The sequence below is a fragment of the Gadus morhua genome, chromosome 15 (genome assembly GCF_902167405.1).
Source record: "Gadus morhua chromosome 15, gadMor3.0, whole genome shotgun sequence".
NCBI lineage: Eukaryota > Metazoa > Chordata > Actinopteri > Gadiformes > Gadidae > Gadus > Gadus morhua.
Genome location: NC_044062.1, coordinates 15705099 through 15723026, shown reverse-complemented (window position 1 = coordinate 15723026; position 17928 = coordinate 15705099). Strand labels below are relative to the sequence as shown.

At 44.4% G+C, this 17928-nt stretch overlaps 1 protein-coding gene across 2 annotated transcripts; it reads right to left on the bottom strand.

Annotated features, from left to right (window-relative positions):
* Nucleotides 1–11340: 11340 nt before the first annotated feature.
* Nucleotides 11341–15649, bottom strand: LOC115560488 (bromodomain-containing protein DDB_G0280777-like). Of its 2 annotated transcripts, XM_030379939.1 has the most exons (5): nt 12829–15649; nt 12173–12332; nt 11921–12070; nt 11631–11787; nt 11341–11534 (listed from the first exon to the last, which is right to left on the bottom strand). In XM_030379939.1, the coding sequence occupies exons 1-5, from the start codon at nt 14083–14085 to the stop codon at nt 11513–11515; spliced, it is 1746 nt and encodes a 581-aa protein (XP_030235799.1). In that variant the 5' UTR covers nt 14086–15649; the 3' UTR covers nt 11341–11512. The 2 variants fall into 2 exon arrangements, with proteins under 2 accessions (XP_030235799.1, XP_030235798.1); XM_030379938.1 differs by having other exon boundaries at nt 11342–11534; nt 11921–12332.
* Nucleotides 15650–17928: the final 2279 nt, after the last annotated feature.

Below are 17928 nucleotides of genomic sequence, written 5' to 3'. Positions count from 1 at the left end.
TTATTGACACAGAAGTTGGAATGTGTCATTCTTGTAGATCAACTAGAGCACACATGTTGGTCATTGCCCCCTACTACTTGTTTGAGGCCCCATTACTGATAATAATTTAGTGCCATGTATAAAAGCATTGAGATAGCCTTAATTTAAAAAGCACTGCTATTGAAGAATCAGCTGTTTACTTTCTTAAGGATTCTTGTTATGGGCCAATGGGGGTGAATTCCTTTTAAGAAAAAATGAAAATAGTCAGGCCAATTCAGGGCCCCTTGCACACCTGGGCCCCTAGGCAACACACACACGCGCACACACACACCCACCCCCACACACACACACACAGGCTCAGTGAGAGAATGAGAAAAATATGTATTTTAGAAGGATTAGAAGCCGTTGCTATACTTGGAAAGGAGACATGTGGGCTCTGTATTTAAATTTTTTCCATGTATTCCATTTTTGTTATCTCCCATAGACATCAGCAAGCATAAATTCAGAATGTTACCATTGAAACAGTTGTCACGCATATTGCAGGGGTGAAAGGAATAGGGTTTATTGGTTATGCATTGGATATTCTCTGCTTTGTCTCGGTACAAATATTACTGTACCAATGTATCAACCAAGTGTGATTAATGATGTAGGCCACCCTGGATGGCAGAGCTTATGAATGTATGGCTTGGTAACAGACAATTGGTAACACAACAGGAACATTCTGAAACTTTCTGCCTGAAAGTCATTCACATAAAAAGGAACACATACTAAAGTATCATTTGAATCAATATGTTTAGTCATTGAGCATATGTTCATTCTGAAATGTTCAGATACATGTGACGAGCAATCAGCAAGGCGTCATAGGTATGTTGCTCAATGAAATTGAGTTTGTAACCATGAACTACTTGGGTTTAACCTAACCATAACAATTTCTAGACTATCCCACCCCCTTAAAAATGACAGAAATGCTGAACTGGAGACGGCTTATGTTGTTTGAAGCATAAGCCAGTTTCAACAAATATGATAATAATATAACAGATATATCAACTGTACAACTATATAATAACTACAGATTCTTCCCTAGAGCAAACAGTATTGCCAGAAGGTAACCACCTATGAGTATTCACCACTGCTTAATAACTAATCAATAACCATTCAATGTTTTTGTTTTCAGTCTACTTCAGATTGATGTGGACGTGGAAGAACCAGTCTCTGTTTTCTATATCATATCAATGTATGATATGATATAGATATCTATGTATGATGTGATATTATTTAGATATAGAGCTCCAGGACTCCCGAATATTTACAGAACACGGCCAAAGGCTGTGTGCGCCTCACCATTGCGATACTTCCACTGTAAACAGAGCGCATGGAAACGTGGCCGCAAGCTGCTCAGGGCCACATCCCCACCCTCCTCCTTGACCCGCCTCTCTCCTCCTCATTTGCATTAAAGCTACAGACAGCGAAACGGCACGTTTGGGGAAAGATCAATGTGTGACTGGCTTGTAGTGCTTGTAGTTCAAATTCTGTGTAAGGGGCCCACTAATATAAAGCATCCATAAAGTAGCATGCTATGGGACCTTTAAATGAAATGTCCCACGTCATTCGTTTTAAAAAACGAATGACAACGAACCTGGATGTGGTCATAACAGCGGCAGATAATGATTCATTTGTCTGTTCTCGACGTCACCTCCCCCTGCTTTTACTTGGAGAACCTTACGCATCCCTCTCTCCGTCACGGGGCGCCCCCATGTACTCACACATCCTCTGATCATCACCCTGCCACGTGGGGAAATAAATAACGCACGCATATCGCTGGAGTAGTAAAGAGTGTTGTGGTGTGTGGGCACACTGGACTGAGATTTTTGATGACGAGACGCACCAGTTCTGCTCTGAGATCTGCTCCTGTGGACCAACAAAATAAGCTAAAGGCAAGTGCACCACAACCTGTTGACCCTGATTCGATGGCAGCAGTCCAATCCGTCGAAACGTCTGTCTGCATGACGACTTAGTAAAGGCCAGACACGTCGGGGCTTTGATATCATTGAGACCTCCAGCCACCTCTGATCTAGCCGAATTGCTAACGCAACTTTTTCTTCTCACGCTCCGGTTTGAAGAGTTAGACAGGCGTGCGATGGAATTAGGAAAAGGAATAGCACTGCTGTGTTGTCCTGTCACGATCTCACACTATGTCTGGAAGGTTGTAAACAGACAGCTTAAGTGAAGGACTTTCTGAACTGGTAACAGGCTGTAGCACTGTTGAACAAACCCCCCACCCCCGTCTAGCACTCGACTTTTAAATGGTTACCTGCTTACCTGTTGCATTTCACTCTGCAATGTTTACCTGTTTACATTTACTGCTTGTGCTATATAACTGTTAACATTCATTACTGCACTGTTTCACCAATTGCCCTTGCACTACTACAATAAACATAGATATACTACAAGTATATATATAGTATTTTATATATATGTATATGTCTATTTATACTCTCCGAACATAATCCCCCTATACTTCTGACAAACCTGTATTTGTAACCTTATACTGTACTCAAATAGCACTTTGGTATTTAAATTAGAGCTGTCAAGCGATTAAAATATTTAATCGTGATTAATCGCATTAATGTCATAGTTAACTCTAATTAATCGCGATTAATCGCAAATTATTTTTCTATGCTAAATATCCCTTGATTTTTTTGTCCCATAATTCTTCTCATTTTAATTCTCTTATCAACATGGTGAAGTGCATCGGCTTGCCTTGTGCAAATTATTTTTTATTGATAACAACATTGGCATATACACTGATCAAAACAGGACGATACAAAAAAAGAGCCTATAGTGCAATTAAACGACTGCTTTGAACAAATGTCATTTGAACATAGCAGTCAGGCTGCTGCTTCTTTGCTTTGAGCCAAAGAAAAAAAAAAAAAGTTTTTTTTTTTTTTTTAAATAAAATAATTACCTTAATCGCGCGATAAAAATTTTAACGCCGTTAAATTTGGTTTGCGTTAACGCCGTTAATAACGCGTTTAACTGACAGCTCTAATTTAAATGCTTCTTTTGCACTTCTGGTTAGACGTCAACTGCATTTCATTGGTTCTGTGTACTCTGCCAGTGACAATAAAGTTTAATCTAATCTAGTCTGATAATATTATTAAAGGCCCCTTGGCAGGTTACCCAGCACTGTCCATTAATAGGTACATAAAGCACTTAGGTGAGACGGAGGGGTGAAGGCCTGGGAGAGGGAGATCTGACAGTGAAAAAAAGTTTGAAGTTACACCAGAAGCTCTGTGTGTGTGTGTGTGTGTGTGTGTGTGTGTGTGTGTGTGTGTGTGTGTGTGTGTGTGTGTGTGTGTGTGTGTGTGTGTGTGTGTGTGTGTGTGTGTGTGTGTGTGTGTGTGTGTGTGTGTGTGTGTGTGTGTGTGTGTGTGTGTGCGTGCGTGCGTGTGTTAATCCTGATAAGTATTGAGTTTCACTAGCCAACGTTCAGCACCAAGGACAGCTCCCACTCCAGTGTCGGCCCCATCATACAGCTTATGTTGGTGGTCAACAGGAGCAGATCTCAGAACAGAACTGGGGTGTCTCGTCATCACATCTCAGTCCTGCGTGTCCACACACCTGTCTCTTTCCACACTCTTTGCTACTCCAGCGGTATGCGTGAGTTATTTATTTCCCCACGTGGCAGGGTGATGATCAGCGGATGTGTGAGTACTTGGGGCGCTCTGTGACAGAGAGGGGTGCGTAAAGTTCTCAGAGTAAAAACACCGGGAAGCGATGTTGCCTCATCATCTGGTCTCTTCAGCTTGTTAAGGTTACCAAATGCAATGCATGCAACTTTAGCTTTGGGTAGCTTAGCATTTAGCGTTGAGTGAACTTGTTCATACAGTTTGGTATGTTGTTTTGGCTTAGCGCCGACTCTGTGCCAGTGAGACGCAGCTGGAACTCTCTCTCTCTCTTGTCCAGCTTCGGGAAGGATACAATGTAGCTTTGATCATCTTGTTGTGTATTGGTCTGATTTAGCTCAGTAAACTCACCTATCGGAACTGTATCCTGGAGGAGTCCTTATGCTCCTTATGCTAGGAGTCTAATGCTGCTAGGCTCGTTTCAAATAAAGCCACTGTCTGTCGCAGTTTGGTGCAGTCTGTGCATTTCCCAGTCTCCGTGCCTGTGATATCCGAGTACAGAGGCATGTTGGCGATATGAAAGTCCAAGGCTTTTGCTGCGGTCTGATCCGGGAGTCATAAAAAGTGCCAAAATGTATTGTTGAATCGAGCGATGGAGGACGACGGAAACAAACTACATATTGTTAAGTATTATGATCATGATATAAAATAAAATAAAGTAGATCTGAACGATGAATTAAGTAGTTTTTTCCAATGCCTAGCGTGGCTTCGGGAAACATGACCTCTCTCTCTGTTGCCTCTCTCTCTTCTTATCGAGACAGGGGCTTGTGTTTGTTTGTGTCTGTCTGTCTGGAAGGAGGGATCCGGAGTCTGGCCAAAAAGCATATTCAGTGAGGATATCCTGCGAGACACTATTATGTTCCTAAGAGGCCAACGTAGCTGGAGACTGACGAAACGAAATGCTTAATAAAGTTGAAAACTTACCAGCTAAGATGTCAGTCGCATATTATTACATGGTACCAGGAGTAAAAGTATTAAATAGTTAATGTCTGTGTGAGAAAGACGGAATGGATGTCATAAAACCACCAGAGCCATTGAAGCTCACGAGATGATTATGCTTGGAAACTGTTTAAACAGGCGTTTCAACTTTATTTGACTGCAACTGGCGCCAACGACAAGAGCGGTGAGAGGAAAGTAGCATTGTTACTTACGATAGCAGGGACACAAGCGATTGCAATATTCAATACGTTTAAGTTTACAGATGGAGATGAAAAGAAACTGAGCAATGTTCTGGAAGAGGCGGAGTGGCCGTCGGGACGATCGGGAGATTTCCTGTCCGACCGACCGGCCAGCGAGGTCAGGTGGACCGGACCGCAATTGTGTAGCAACCTGCGAAGTCAGTTGGACTGGCCGACAGTTGTGAGCGGCCGTGAGGCGTCTGCAAGCCGGCCCTGAGCATAATTTATTCCCCGTCAAGACGCCGTGAAAATCCCCGAAATAAAGAATACAATAACCGATCCAAACAATATTTAAAACCCTTGCTTACTCTCTATGTCTCATTCATGGTTTTTTTTTTATATTATTTTTTTTTACTTCATTTAATTCTTCATTATTCAGGCGTTACAGAACTTTAATAGCCATAAATAAATAATACGGACTACAGTTTACTTTAATTTGTTTGTTCTTGAATTGACGTAGAATGGAGCAAAGACTCCTGGGATTGGGAAATGCGTTTATCCAATAAACAGCTTGCAGGTCAAGTCCATTTTCGGAAATGTAGGGGGATATATGAGCGGCCCCACGTCTAATGGCATGACCCAACTCGCCTCTCACACTCGGTGATAGCGTCTTATAACGTTCTATATATAATAGTATAATATAATTTTATAGATAATATCAAGGCCAAAAGCTCTGTGCGCCTCCGGATGGCTGTAGGGCGGGGAGCACTACGGCCATCCGGAGTGCTTTTGTTTACCGGCGTTGCTATGGTTACCGGTCTTGTAAGGAAGTGCGCCAATTCTCTTCCGCACAGAGCAGAACTGTGGCCTATTTGACACATTTTTATTGTCTTAATTATAATTATATCATTCATTTTTACCGATTTTCCTTTTTTAGTACTGAAAAAATAATTTATTCCCCGTCAAGACGCCGTGAAAATCCCCGAAATAAAGAATGAGAAATCGATTCACCAATATTTATACCCGTTGCGTACTCTCTATGTCTCATTCATGGTTTTTCTTTTATATTATTTTTTTTGACTTCATTTAATTCTTCATTATTCAGGCGTTACAGAACTTTCATAGCCATAAATAAATAATTCGAACTACAGTTTACTTTAATTTGTTTGTTCTTGAATTGACGTAGAATGGAGCAAAGACTCCTGGGATTGGGAAATACGTTTATCCAATAAACAGCTTGCAGGTCAAGTCCATTTTCGGAAATGTAGGGGGATATATGAGCGGCCCCACGTCTAATGGCATGACCCAACTCGACTCTCACACACGGTGATAGCGTCTTATAACGTTCTATATATAATTGTATAATATAATTTTATAGATAATATCAAGGCCAAAAGCTCTGTGCGCCTCCGGATGGCTGTAGGGCGGGGAGCACTACGGCCATCCGGAGTGCTTTTGTTTACCGGCGTTGCTATGGTTACCGGTCTAGTAAGGAAGTGCGCCAATTCTCTTCCGCACAGGGCAGAACTGTGGCCTATTTGACACATTTTTATTGTCTTAATTATAATTATATCATTCATTTTTACCGATTTTTCTTTTTTAAGCACTGAAAAAATAATTGATTCCCCGTCAAGACGCCGTGAAAATCCCCGAAATAAATAGTACCAGCCTCGATCCAACCAATATTTATACCCCTTGCTTACTCTCTATGTCTCATTCATGGTTTTTTTTTTATATTATTTTTTTTTACTTCATTTAATTCTTCATTATTCAGGCGTTACAGAACTTTCATAGCCATTAATAAATAATACGAACTACAGTTTACTTTAATTTGTTTGTTCTTGAATTGACGTAGAATGGAGCAAAGACTCCTGGGATTGGGAAATGCGTTCATCCAATAAACAGCTTGCAGGTCAAGTCCATTTTCGGAAATGTAGGGGGATATATGAGCGGCCCCACGTCTAATGGCATGACCCAACTCGCCTCTCACACTCGGTGATAGCGTCTTATAACGTTCTATATATAATAGCAGTGGCGGACTCAGGGGGGGGGCAGGGCCCCTCCTCGTGGCTCAATGGTTGAAAAAGCTTGCTAAAGTGTCCTTCAAGAGTGTCGAAAACGAGAGGAAAGGCCTTATTGGCTGCCCTTTTCACGTGCAAAACATGATTAAGTGCCCTCTACGGTGCTCCTTCATACAATAAATTATGACGATGTGCCCTCTAGAACAAGAAAATTCAATGACGTGCCTTAATGAGTGCCATTATAGTCCCCTTCTGCCCACCTGGTGCCCTTTTAGTGCCCCCTTTAGTACCCTGATAGTGCCCTTCTGCCCGTCTGGAGCCCTTCTAGTGCCCTGATAGTCCCCTTCTGCCCATCTGGTGCCCTTCTAGTACCCTGATAGTGACCTTCTGCCCGTCTGGTCCTTCTAGTGCCCTTCCAGTGCCCTTCTAGTGCCCTTCTAGTGCCCTGCTGCCCGTCTGGTCCTTCTAGTGCCCTTCTAGTGCCCTTCTAGTACCCTGATAGTGCCCTTCTGCCTGTCTGGTCCTTCTAGTGCCCTTCCAATGCCCTTCTAGTGCCCTTCTAGTGCCCTGATAGTGCCCTTCTGCTCGTCTGGTCCTTATAGTGCCCTTCTAAGATAAGATAAGATAGTCCTTTATTAATCCCCCTTGGGAGAAATTCACAGGTGACCAGCAGTACAGTGGGAAAAGAGAAGTGCGAAAAAACAGTATATATACAATACATTTACTAATTGAAAATAAAATGATAGTACAAAACTATTTTAATAAGATAAAGTTAAGATAAAACAAACATACTATATACATGTAACTCTCCGTTTGTAGGTGACCTGTGTGTTAAGTAAATAAATAAGTACGATGAAATATGAGGTATAATATAAATATAAGTATAAATATAAATATAAATGTGCCAAATGTGCAGGGACCCTGAAGTAATCGAAAAATTTAGTAAATAAATAACAAATAACAAGGTTAACAATAGGTGCAGTCCTTAGGTGTGCGGTTTAGTCCTTAAACAGGTCTGGATAAAGGAGCTGTTGGGACTTTGGGGACGTTGGGAGCGGGGGGTTGAGGTGTTATAAAGTCTGATAGCTGATGGGATGAAAGAGCCCCCCAAGCGCTTTGAGGCACGTGGCTGAGAGAGTCTGTGGCTGAATGTGCTCCTGAGTTGCCTCAGCTCAGCGTAGAGAGGGTGAGAGGGATTGTCCATGATCGCCTGCAGCTTCCCCCTCATCCTCCTCTCTGTCACAGCCTCCACACAGTCCAGCTTCATCACCACCACAGAGCTCACCTTCCTCACCAGCTTATTCATCTTGCAGGCACCACCGCTCCCGATGCCTCCTCCCCAGCACACTACAGCAAAGAAGGTGGCACTGGCTACCACAGACTGGTAGAACATCTGTAGTAGCCTAGTGCACACCTTGAAAGACCTGAGCCTCCTCAGGAAGAACAGCCTACTCTGTCCCTTCCTGTAGAGGGCCTCAGTGTTGTCTGACCAGTCTAATTTATTGTTCAGGTGCACCCCAAGGAACTTGTAGGTGTCCACCATCTCCACCTCCTCCCCGTTTATGGAAACAGGTATTGGGGTGCTCTTTCTGCGCCGGAAGTCCACCACCAGCTCCTTGGTTTTCCCGGTGTTGAGCTGAAGGTGGTTCCCGTCGCACCATCCCACAAAGTTCTCAACTAGTTCCCTATACTCTTCCTCCCTATTGTCTGTGATGCATCCAACAATGGAGGAGTCATCAGAGAACTTCTGCAGATGGCATGCTCGGGAGTTGCAGCAGTTCTAGTGCTTTTCTGCCCGTCTAGTGCCCCCATGGTTGAAAAAGTGTGCTAAAGTGCCCTCTATGGTTGTGAAAATGAGAGAAAGTGCCTTATTGGCTGCCCTTTACACGTGAACAAAATTTAATGAGTGCCCTAGGTAGCCCCTGATGATGATGATGTGCCCTCTGGAGCAAGAATATGGCAAACCAAAAAAAACATGTTGTGGTTAGCTATTGAGGTACAGACGTTCCTCTCTTTGGTAGCTGACGAACGGGGAATGCGAGGCTTTGCTTTCATGTGGCGTCGCCATGACAAACAAGTACATCGAGTGGTACTTAAATCTCCACTGGATAACGAAGCAAAAAGTGGATTAAGAGTATGCCAGTACCCATAGTGGAAAGGCGCAATTAGATACCAAGTTAGAAAAACTTAATATTTTCAGTTTGCATAATCCGTTTAAAATGTATACACATTTTTTGAGCGTTCAAGATCATTCAAGTATAGGTCATTTCATGCAAGAGAGACGATAATGGTCAGCTATCACCTCAACATGAAGGAAAACTTCCTTAAATTTTTCCGTAGCTGGCTGTCAGCGGTCAAAGACTGTATGGGAGCGGCACATTGAATTTTCTCCAGTCTAATTTTTACTTAAATGTTAGTAAAGATGAAAGCAGTAAGGCATCCTCCTTTCTTTGGCTAAAATGTGAAAGTGGCCTCATTTTGGTGTTTATAAAGTCGCTAGAATAAGGGGAAACAGTGTCTTTGAAGCAAATTTTTTTCTGGGGGAGCACCCCCAGACCCCCCGTTTCAATTATGAGCCCAACTATTCTTTTATGTGCTACATGGAGATGTAACAAGTGCCCCGAATTGGACCTTCAAGGCAGCGCTTGCTAAGGTTAGGGGATAAGACCTCCAAGGCAGCGCTGCCTTCAAGGCTCCGTTGGGGGAACAAAACATCATCAAGATAGAAAAGCCACTGTGTCCGCTGGTGGGGCCCAATGTTGTCCAGAATGTGCCCTTTTTATTTTTTCGCCCCTGCCCTTCAAACACTCTGAGTCCGCCACTGTATAATGGTATAATATAATTGTAGAGAAAATATCAAGGCCAAAAGCTCTGTGCGCCTCCGGATGGCTGTAGGGCGGGGAGCACTACGGCCATCCGGAGTGCTATTGTTTACCGGCGTTGCTATGGTTACCGGTCTTGTAAGGAAGTGCGCCAATTCTCTTCCGCACAGAGCAGAACTGTGGCCTATTTTACACATTTTTATTGTCTTAATTATAATTAAATCATTCATTATTAACGATTTTTGTTTTTTATTACTGAAAAAAAACAACGTTGTTGGGGGGGGGGGGGGGGGGGGGGGGGGCGGAGCACCCCTTGGAAAAAATTGGGACAGACCTGTTCCACTTCAGAGGGAGAGAGTATATCTACTGATGATCGACTACTACTCCAACTATCCTGAGATGATATGAAGTCCAGCTTTGCAAGACATGGCATTCCAGGAACTGTCGTCTCGGACAATGAGCCTCAGTATGCCAGTTAGGAGTTCAAGCAGTTTGCCAGAGAGTATGGATTTGAACATGTCACAGTAAGCCCACACTCCCCACAGGCAAATGGCAAGGCTGAGAAGGGTGTTCAAATGGTGAAAGGTCTTCTGACAAAGGCAACAGAGAATGGTGAGGATCCTTATTTAGTTCTGCTCGCTTATAGAGCAGCACCTCGGCGTGCGGGAAGTCTACGGCTGAACTGCTCATGGGCAGACGACTACAGACACAGATCCCAACAGCAAAAGCAGTGCAACCTCTGCAGGCGGGCGACAGAGTCCGAGTTTTCAACACAGGAAGACAGAATTGGCAGCGCGCTGGAACAGTGCTAAATGAAGTGGCTCCGAGGACCTACGCAGTCCAGACGGACACCGGGGCTGTGGTCAGACGAAACAGGTTGCAGCTACTCAAAACACAGGCCAGCAATGCAGTTCCTTCAATAGAGGAGCACAGGGACAAACATGCACAGCAGGGAACAGTAACAGACCATCAGCCAGTGGTTTTAGAGGAGAATGCACCTGTCGTGACGGAGCCAGAGGCAGCTCCAGAGAGACGGTCAGAGCGCATTAGAAAAGCCCCTGAAAGACTTGATCTATAGCCGAAGGCTGTAAACAGTCTGTTTGTTATGAGGCGGTGGTAAAGACTGTCCTCCTACAGTGTGCTAAGAACTGGCAACCTCTGGCACCAAATTATTATTTATTTACTTTGTTTAAAGAGTGCATAGTGAATCTGTTTTTGTTTACTGTGTAAGGGAGATGTAAGGATATCCTGGGTGACACTATTATGTTCCTAAGAGGCCACCGTAGCTGGAGACGTAGCGAAATGTTTAATAAAGTTAGTTGAATGCTTACCAGCTAAGATGTCAGTCGCATATTATTACACCTTCCTGCTGTGGTGTGTATGTTTGTTCACGCTCACACAAGTGTCAGTCAAAGAGAGTGGGTCTGCCATTAAGTATTAGATATTTGTATACATCTAAAAACAAACACAATATGACCAGCTTTCTCAAAGAATTTTTTATTGGATGTTGTTGTCATCGAATATAAATAGTACAGTCAAATACAAAAGTGTAATACACAGAATGACAGGCAGTGGAAACATACAGTTGATGCTTCCATTTTGAGATGCTCTTTTCTTGGCCTGTTGTCCTGTGAAAAACGCCCTGAGATGATGGGGATCCCATGGCCATGGGAGATTGGTCCTTAGAGCTATGCTGTCTTCGAGTCTTTGAGTTTTATTTTGATTTTTTTTGAGCTCGAAATTGCAGCACAGACTTCGGACCAAAAGTGGTCTTGTATTGTCTTGTGTTCTTTTGTATTCTTTTGTATTCTTTGAGTTTTATTATGCTTCTATGTATATATGTACAGGTGACCCGCACCGGGGGTGGCCGGATGGAGGGGATCGGCTTATTGGCACAGGGCGACCAATCTGGAAATGCAAACGAAACAAGGTTGAAAGAAATCAGGTTTCTGTTGACGCTGAAGCCTCATATCTTCTCATATTAAGAAATAAACAGTAACTCACCCCAAAGACACCTTCTGCAATCTGGTCATCCTTTTCTTAGGCCCGTCTGCTGGCCCCTCTCCTGCATCGCTGAGGCCCCGTTCAGCAGCCCACTGCTCGTAGCGCTGCTCCTCCTTCAGCCTTTGAGCCTCCTTCTGCTCCCGGCGTTTATCAGCTTCTGCAGAACAAAATGGACATGTAAGAAGATTTAAAAGAATGCAAGAGCATGTGCCACACACCACAACATCCTTAGTGGCGTCATGAAATGTTTTGGATTGCACAATTAGCCAAGGTTATTCAAAAGGACTCACTGCTGGAGATGAGGTGTTCCTCCGTGTCCTCCTTCAGGTAGGTCCCGGCGTTCCTCTTATTTTTTGGCTCCTTCTCCTTCACCACACAGAGCCAATTGAAGAATCTCCACCCGAGGCTCTTTCTTTTGGGCTCCTGTACAGGTTCCTCCCCTTCTTCGTCGGGTATGACCGAGATTTCAGTGTTGTTAGGGGGAGCCACAGGTTCTGTACAGCCCATAACGACAAAAGGTTTCTCCTCGATCGCTACTACACCTGGCAGGGCGGTGGCTGGCGGTTGATCCTGGTTGAGGATCAAGACCACGGCGTCAATGGGACGTTGACAGACGACAACGTGGTGGTTGCCATTGTCAGTTGGCATCTCCAGCTCTAACGCGTCCTCCTCAGCCTCCAAGACCCCCGGTGTCCTCATCATCTAGGACACAACACACAGCGTATGTTAAAACAGGATACCACACTGTTGATTAGGGATGCACCTGCATCAACCCACATGTGCATACCTGTGGGTCTGTGTGTGTATGTGTGTGAGTGTGTGTGAGTTCAGGTGCATGATTGAGATATTATGTGTGACATTAAGTTAATACAATAAGCACAAGGGACTGAGAAGCGGTGACTTATATAGAGGAGCGGGGCCTCGTGATGTCATAGAGGTTCCGCTGGCCAGAGACGTAACATGGTGTAGCCACGGTTACCGGATTGTTTTGTGTACATTCTTATGAAAACTGCAAAGATATGCTGAAGTCTAAATCAGTCATTTGGATGTTTTATCCGTGGATAACGTTTAAGAAAATTTACATGAACATATTTATATATTTTTTTTAGCTGATAGTACTGGTAGTAAATGTGGTCAATTGTGTGTGTGTGTGTGTGTGGGTGCGCACGCTTTTTGAAAGTCTGTGTGTGGATCGTACTGGTGTCCTCTCCCTCCTCAGCTCGCCCTCCTGGTGGAGTCCCTCCTGTTGGGGTCCCTCCTGTTGGAGGTCCTCCTGGTGGAGACTCTCCTGTTGGGGTCCCTCCTGTTGTGGTCCCTCTGGTTGTGGTCCCAGTGGTTGGAGACCCCCCTGGTAGAGTCCCTCTCGTTGTAGGAGTCCCTCTGGCAGGAGTCCCTCTGGTTGGAGGCCCTCTGGTTGGAGGCCCTCTGGTTGGAGGCCCTCTGGTTGGAGACCCTCTGGTTGGAGGCCCTCTGGTTGGAGACCCTCTGGTTGGAGACCCTCCTGGTGGAGACTCTCTGGTTGGAGGCCCTCTGGTTGGAGACCCTCCTGGTGGGGTCCCTCCTGGTTGAGATCCTCCTGATGAAGTCCCTCCTCTTGGAGTCCCTCCGCCTGGAGTCCCTCTGGTTGTGGTCCCTCCGGTTGGAGACCCCCCTGGTAGAGTCCCTCCCGTTGGAGGAGTCCATCCTGGAGGAGACCCTCTGGTTGGAGACCCTCCGGTTGGAGTCCCTCACCGCTGTCTGTGACCAGGTGTCTGCTTAGGTAAACGATGATTACCATATGTTTGAGTCTCTCCTGGTGGAGAGTCTCTTGGGGGAGACTCTCTTGGTGGAGGCTCTCCTGGTGGAGGGACTCCTGTTGGAGGCTCTCCTGTTGGAGACCCTCCTGGTGGAGGGACTCCTGATGGAGACCCTCCTGGTGGAGGCTCTCCTGATGGAGACCCTCCTGTTGGAGGGACCCCTGGTGGAGACCCTCCTGTTGGAGGGACCCCTGGTGGAGACCCTCTTGGTGGAGGCTCTCCTGTTGGAGACCCTCCTGATGGAGGCTCTCCTGGTGGAGACCCTCCTGTTGGAGACCCTCCTGATGGAGACCCTCCTGATGGAGGCTCTCCTGTTGGAGACCCTCCTGATGGAGACCCTCCTGATGGAGGCTCTCCTGGTGGAGACCCTCCTGTTGGAGACCCTCCTGATGGAGACCCTCCTGTTGGAGGGACCCCTGGTGGAGGCTCTCCTGGTGGAGGCTCTCCTGTTGGATGAGGTCCTCAGGTTTCGGTTGCCTCTTCCGGTTCCTCACACGTCTCCTCCCCATCGTTTGCTTGCTCAATTGTAGAACAAACGCTACCTGGGTAAAACGCTGCTGTGCTTGCTCAGTGATTACAAGGTAATGCTTACGCTCGACTCTCTGATCAGCACTGAGCACTGGACTGAGGAGCGGTGACTTATATAGGGGAGTGGGCATTGTGATGTCATAATGGTCCACCGGAGGTTCCGCTGGGTGTTGTGGTGTTGTCACGGACAACCAGATTGTTTTGATCACATACTTTAGAAAAAGCCTTTATGAGCTCAAGTTCAAATGACAAAAATAAAACGATCACTTTAATACAAAAAGTGTACAACACGCCGATACGAAATTGGTTGACACAAGTCCATAAGCTGTTTCTAATTCGATCTACGTTTTATACCCAAAACATGTACATAAACTCACACTGGGTAGCCAGGAAAGACTACCCAGCCTATCAGTTGGTCTTTTATCAACTTTTGTGATACAATTATTGAAACATAAGTTGGAATGTGTCATTCTTGTAGATCAACTAGAGCACACATGTTGGTCATTGCCCCCTACTACTTGTTTGAGGCCCCATTACTGATAATAATTTAGTGCCATGTATAAAAGCATTGAGATAGCCTTAATTTAAAAAGCACTGCTATTGAAGAATCAGCTGTTTACTTTCTTAAGGATTCTTGTTATGGGCCAATGGGGGTGAATTCCTTTTAAGAAAAAATGAAAATAGTCAGGCCAATTCAGGGCCCCTTGCACACCTGGGCCCCTAGGCAACAAACACACGCGCACACACACACCCACCCCCACACACACACACACACAGGCTCAGTGAGAGAATGAGAAAAATATGTATTTTAGAAGGATTAGAAGCCGTTGCTATACTTGGAAAGGAGACACGTGGGCTCTGTATTTAAATTTTTTCCATGTATTCCATTTTTGTTATCTCCCATAGACATCAGCAAGCATAAATTCAGAATGTTACCATTGAAACAGTTGTCACGCATATTGCAGGGGTGAAAGGAATAGGGTTTATTGGTTATGCATTGGATATTCTCTGCTTTGTCTCGGTACAAATATTACTGTACCAATGTATCAACCAAGTGTGATTAATGATGTAGGCCACCCTGGATGGCAGAGCTTATGAATGTATGGCTTGGTAACAGACAATTGGTAACACAACAGGAACATTCTGAAACTTTCTGCCTGAAAGTCATTCACATAAAAAGGAACACATACTAAAGTATCATTTGAATCAATATGTTTAGTCATTGAGCATATGTTCATTCTGAAATGTTCAGATACATGTGACGAGCAATCAGCAAGGCGTCATAGGTATGTTGCTCAATGAAATTGAGTTTGTAACCATGAACTACTTGGGTTTAACCTAACCATAACAATTTCTAGACTATCCCACCCCCTTAAAAATGACAGAAATGCTGAACTGGAGACGGCTTATGTTGTTTGAAGCATAAGCCAGTTTCAACAAATATGATAATAATATAACAGATATATCAACTGTACAACTATATAATAACTACAGATTCTTCCCTAGAGCAAACAGTATTGCCAGAAGGTAACCACCTATGAGTATTCACCACTGCTTAATAACTAATCAATAACCATTCAATGTTTTTGTTTTCAGTCTACTTCAGATTGATGTGGACGTGGAAGAACCAGTCTCTGTTTTCTATATCATATCAATGTATGATATGATATAGATATCTATGTATGATGTGATATTATTTAGATATAGAGCTCCAGGACTCCCGAATATTTACAGAACACGGCCAAAGGCTGTGTGCGCCTCACCATTGCGATACTTCCACTGTAAACAGAGCGCATGGAAACGTGGCCGCAAGCTGCTCAGGGCCACATCCCCACCCTCCTCCTTGACCCGCCTCTCTCCTCCTCATTTGCATTAAAGCTACAGACAGCGAAACGGCACGTTTGGGGAAAGATCAATGTGTGACTGGCTTGTAGTGCTTGTAGTTCAAATTCTGTGTAAGGGGCCCACTAATATAAAGCATCCATAAAGTAGCATGCTATGGGACCTTTAAATGAAATGTCCCACGTCATTCGTTTTAAAAAACGAATGACAACGAACCTGGATGTGGTCATAACAGCGGCAGATAATGATTCATTTGTCTGTTCTCGACGTCACCTCCCCCTGCTTTTACTTGGAGAACCTTACGCATCCCTCTCTCCGTCACGGGGCGCCCCCATGTACTCACACATCCTCTGATCATCACCCTGCCACGTGGGGAAATAAATAACGCACGCATATCGCTGGAGTAGTAAAGAGTGTTGTGGTGTGTGGGCACACTGGACTGAGATTTTTGATGACGAGACGCACCAGTTCTGCTCTGAGATCTGCTCCTGTGGACCAACAAAATAAGCTAAAGGCAAGTGCACCACAACCTGTTGACCCTGATTCGATGGCAGCAGTCCAATCCGTCGAAACGTCTGTCTGCATGACGACTTAGTAAAGGCCAGACACGTCGGGGCTTTGATATCATTGAGACCTCCAGCCACCTCTGATCTAGCCGAATTGCTAACGCAACTTTTTCTTCTCACGCTCCGGTTTGAAGAGTTAGACAGGCGTGCGATGGAATTAGGAAAAGGAATAGCACTGCTGTGTTGTCCTGTCACGATCTCACACTATGTCTGGAAGGTTGTAAACAGACAGCTTAAGTGAAGGACTTTCTGAACTGGTAACAGGCTGTAGCACTGTTGAACAAACCCCCCACCCCCGTCTAGCACTCGACTTTTAAATGGTTACCTGCTTACCTGTTGCATTTCACTCTGCAATGTTTACCTGTTTACATTTACTGCTTGTGCTATATAACTGTTAACATTCATTACTGCACTGTTTCACCAATTGCCCTTGCACTACTACAATAAACATAGATATACTACAAGTATATATATAGTATTTTATATATATGTATATGTCTATTTATACTCTCCGAACATAATCCCCCTATACTTCTGACAAACCTGTATTTGTAACCTTATACTGTACTCAAATAGCACTTTGGTATTTAAATTAGAGCTGTCAAGCGATTAAAATATTTAATCGTGATTAATCGCATTAATGTCATAGTTAACTCTAATTAATCGCGATTAATCGCAAATTATTTTTCTATGCTAAATATCCCTTGATTTTTTTTGTCCCATAATTCTTCTCATTTTAATTCTCTTATCAACATGGTGAAGTGCATCGGCTTGCCTTGTGCAAATTATTTTTTATTGATAACAACATTGGCATATACACTGATCAAAACAGGACGATACAAAAAAAGAGCCTATAGTGCAATTAAACGACTGCTTTGAACAAATGTCATTTGAACATAGCAGTCAGGCTGCTGCTTCTTTGCTTTGAGCCAAAGAAAAAAAAAAAGTTTTTTTTTTTTTTTTTTAAATAAAATAATTACCTTAAAGGTTGGGTAGGTTGATTTGCGAAACGCCAGCAGATTTTGAAAATACACAACTCAAATGGTCCTACCCCCCTCTCCTTCAACGCTGACTCTGACTCCACCCATTCCAAGTACCTGGACGCGCAATCATGCACGAGCGCGAACAGAGATGCGCGCGAGAGCGAGCCAGGCTAGCTTAGGTTTTCGTTTAACAACATGGCACTACATTCAGCTGTAAGTTGCACCCAGTACCGCGGGAAGTAGGAGTGCTGGGGGTGCTGCAACACCCCCTGTCCGAGGCCCTGTCTTATCACAGAAAACGATCATTTCTAAAAACTCCGGCCAAAGTGGAGATTTCTGAAAACGCCGGTTATGTGTTGTCGTGTCAACGGGGAGAAACGGGATTTTAGGTTCTGAAGCGTCACATTATGCACCAGGATATGGCAAGCCGAGTGTGCCACAATTCGACTTCAATTAAACGCGTTCTGAAACGCCAGCACGCGTGCCCAGAACGCGTTTTGGTTTTCCAGAACGCGTTCCGGCGTTTCAGCGCGCGCGCCCAGAACGCGTTCCGGCGTTTCAGCGCGCGCGCTCAGAACGCGTT

What these genes read in the sequence shown, in the direction of transcription:
- LOC115560488 (XM_030379938.1), bottom strand. Translation starts at nt 14,085, where the DNA reads ATGCCCACTCCCCTATATAAGTCACCGCTCCTCAGTCCAGTGCTCAGT. An exon ending in TGAGGAGGGAGAGGACACCA is followed by an intron (nt 12,333 to 12,828) that starts GTACGATCCACA and finishes GTTGTGTCCTAG; the next exon opens with ATGATGAGGACACCGGGGGT. An exon ending in GGAACACCTCATCTCCAGCA is followed by an intron (nt 11,788 to 11,920) that starts GTGAGTCCTTTT and finishes TTTGTTCTGCAG; the next exon opens with AAGCTGATAAACGCCGGGAG.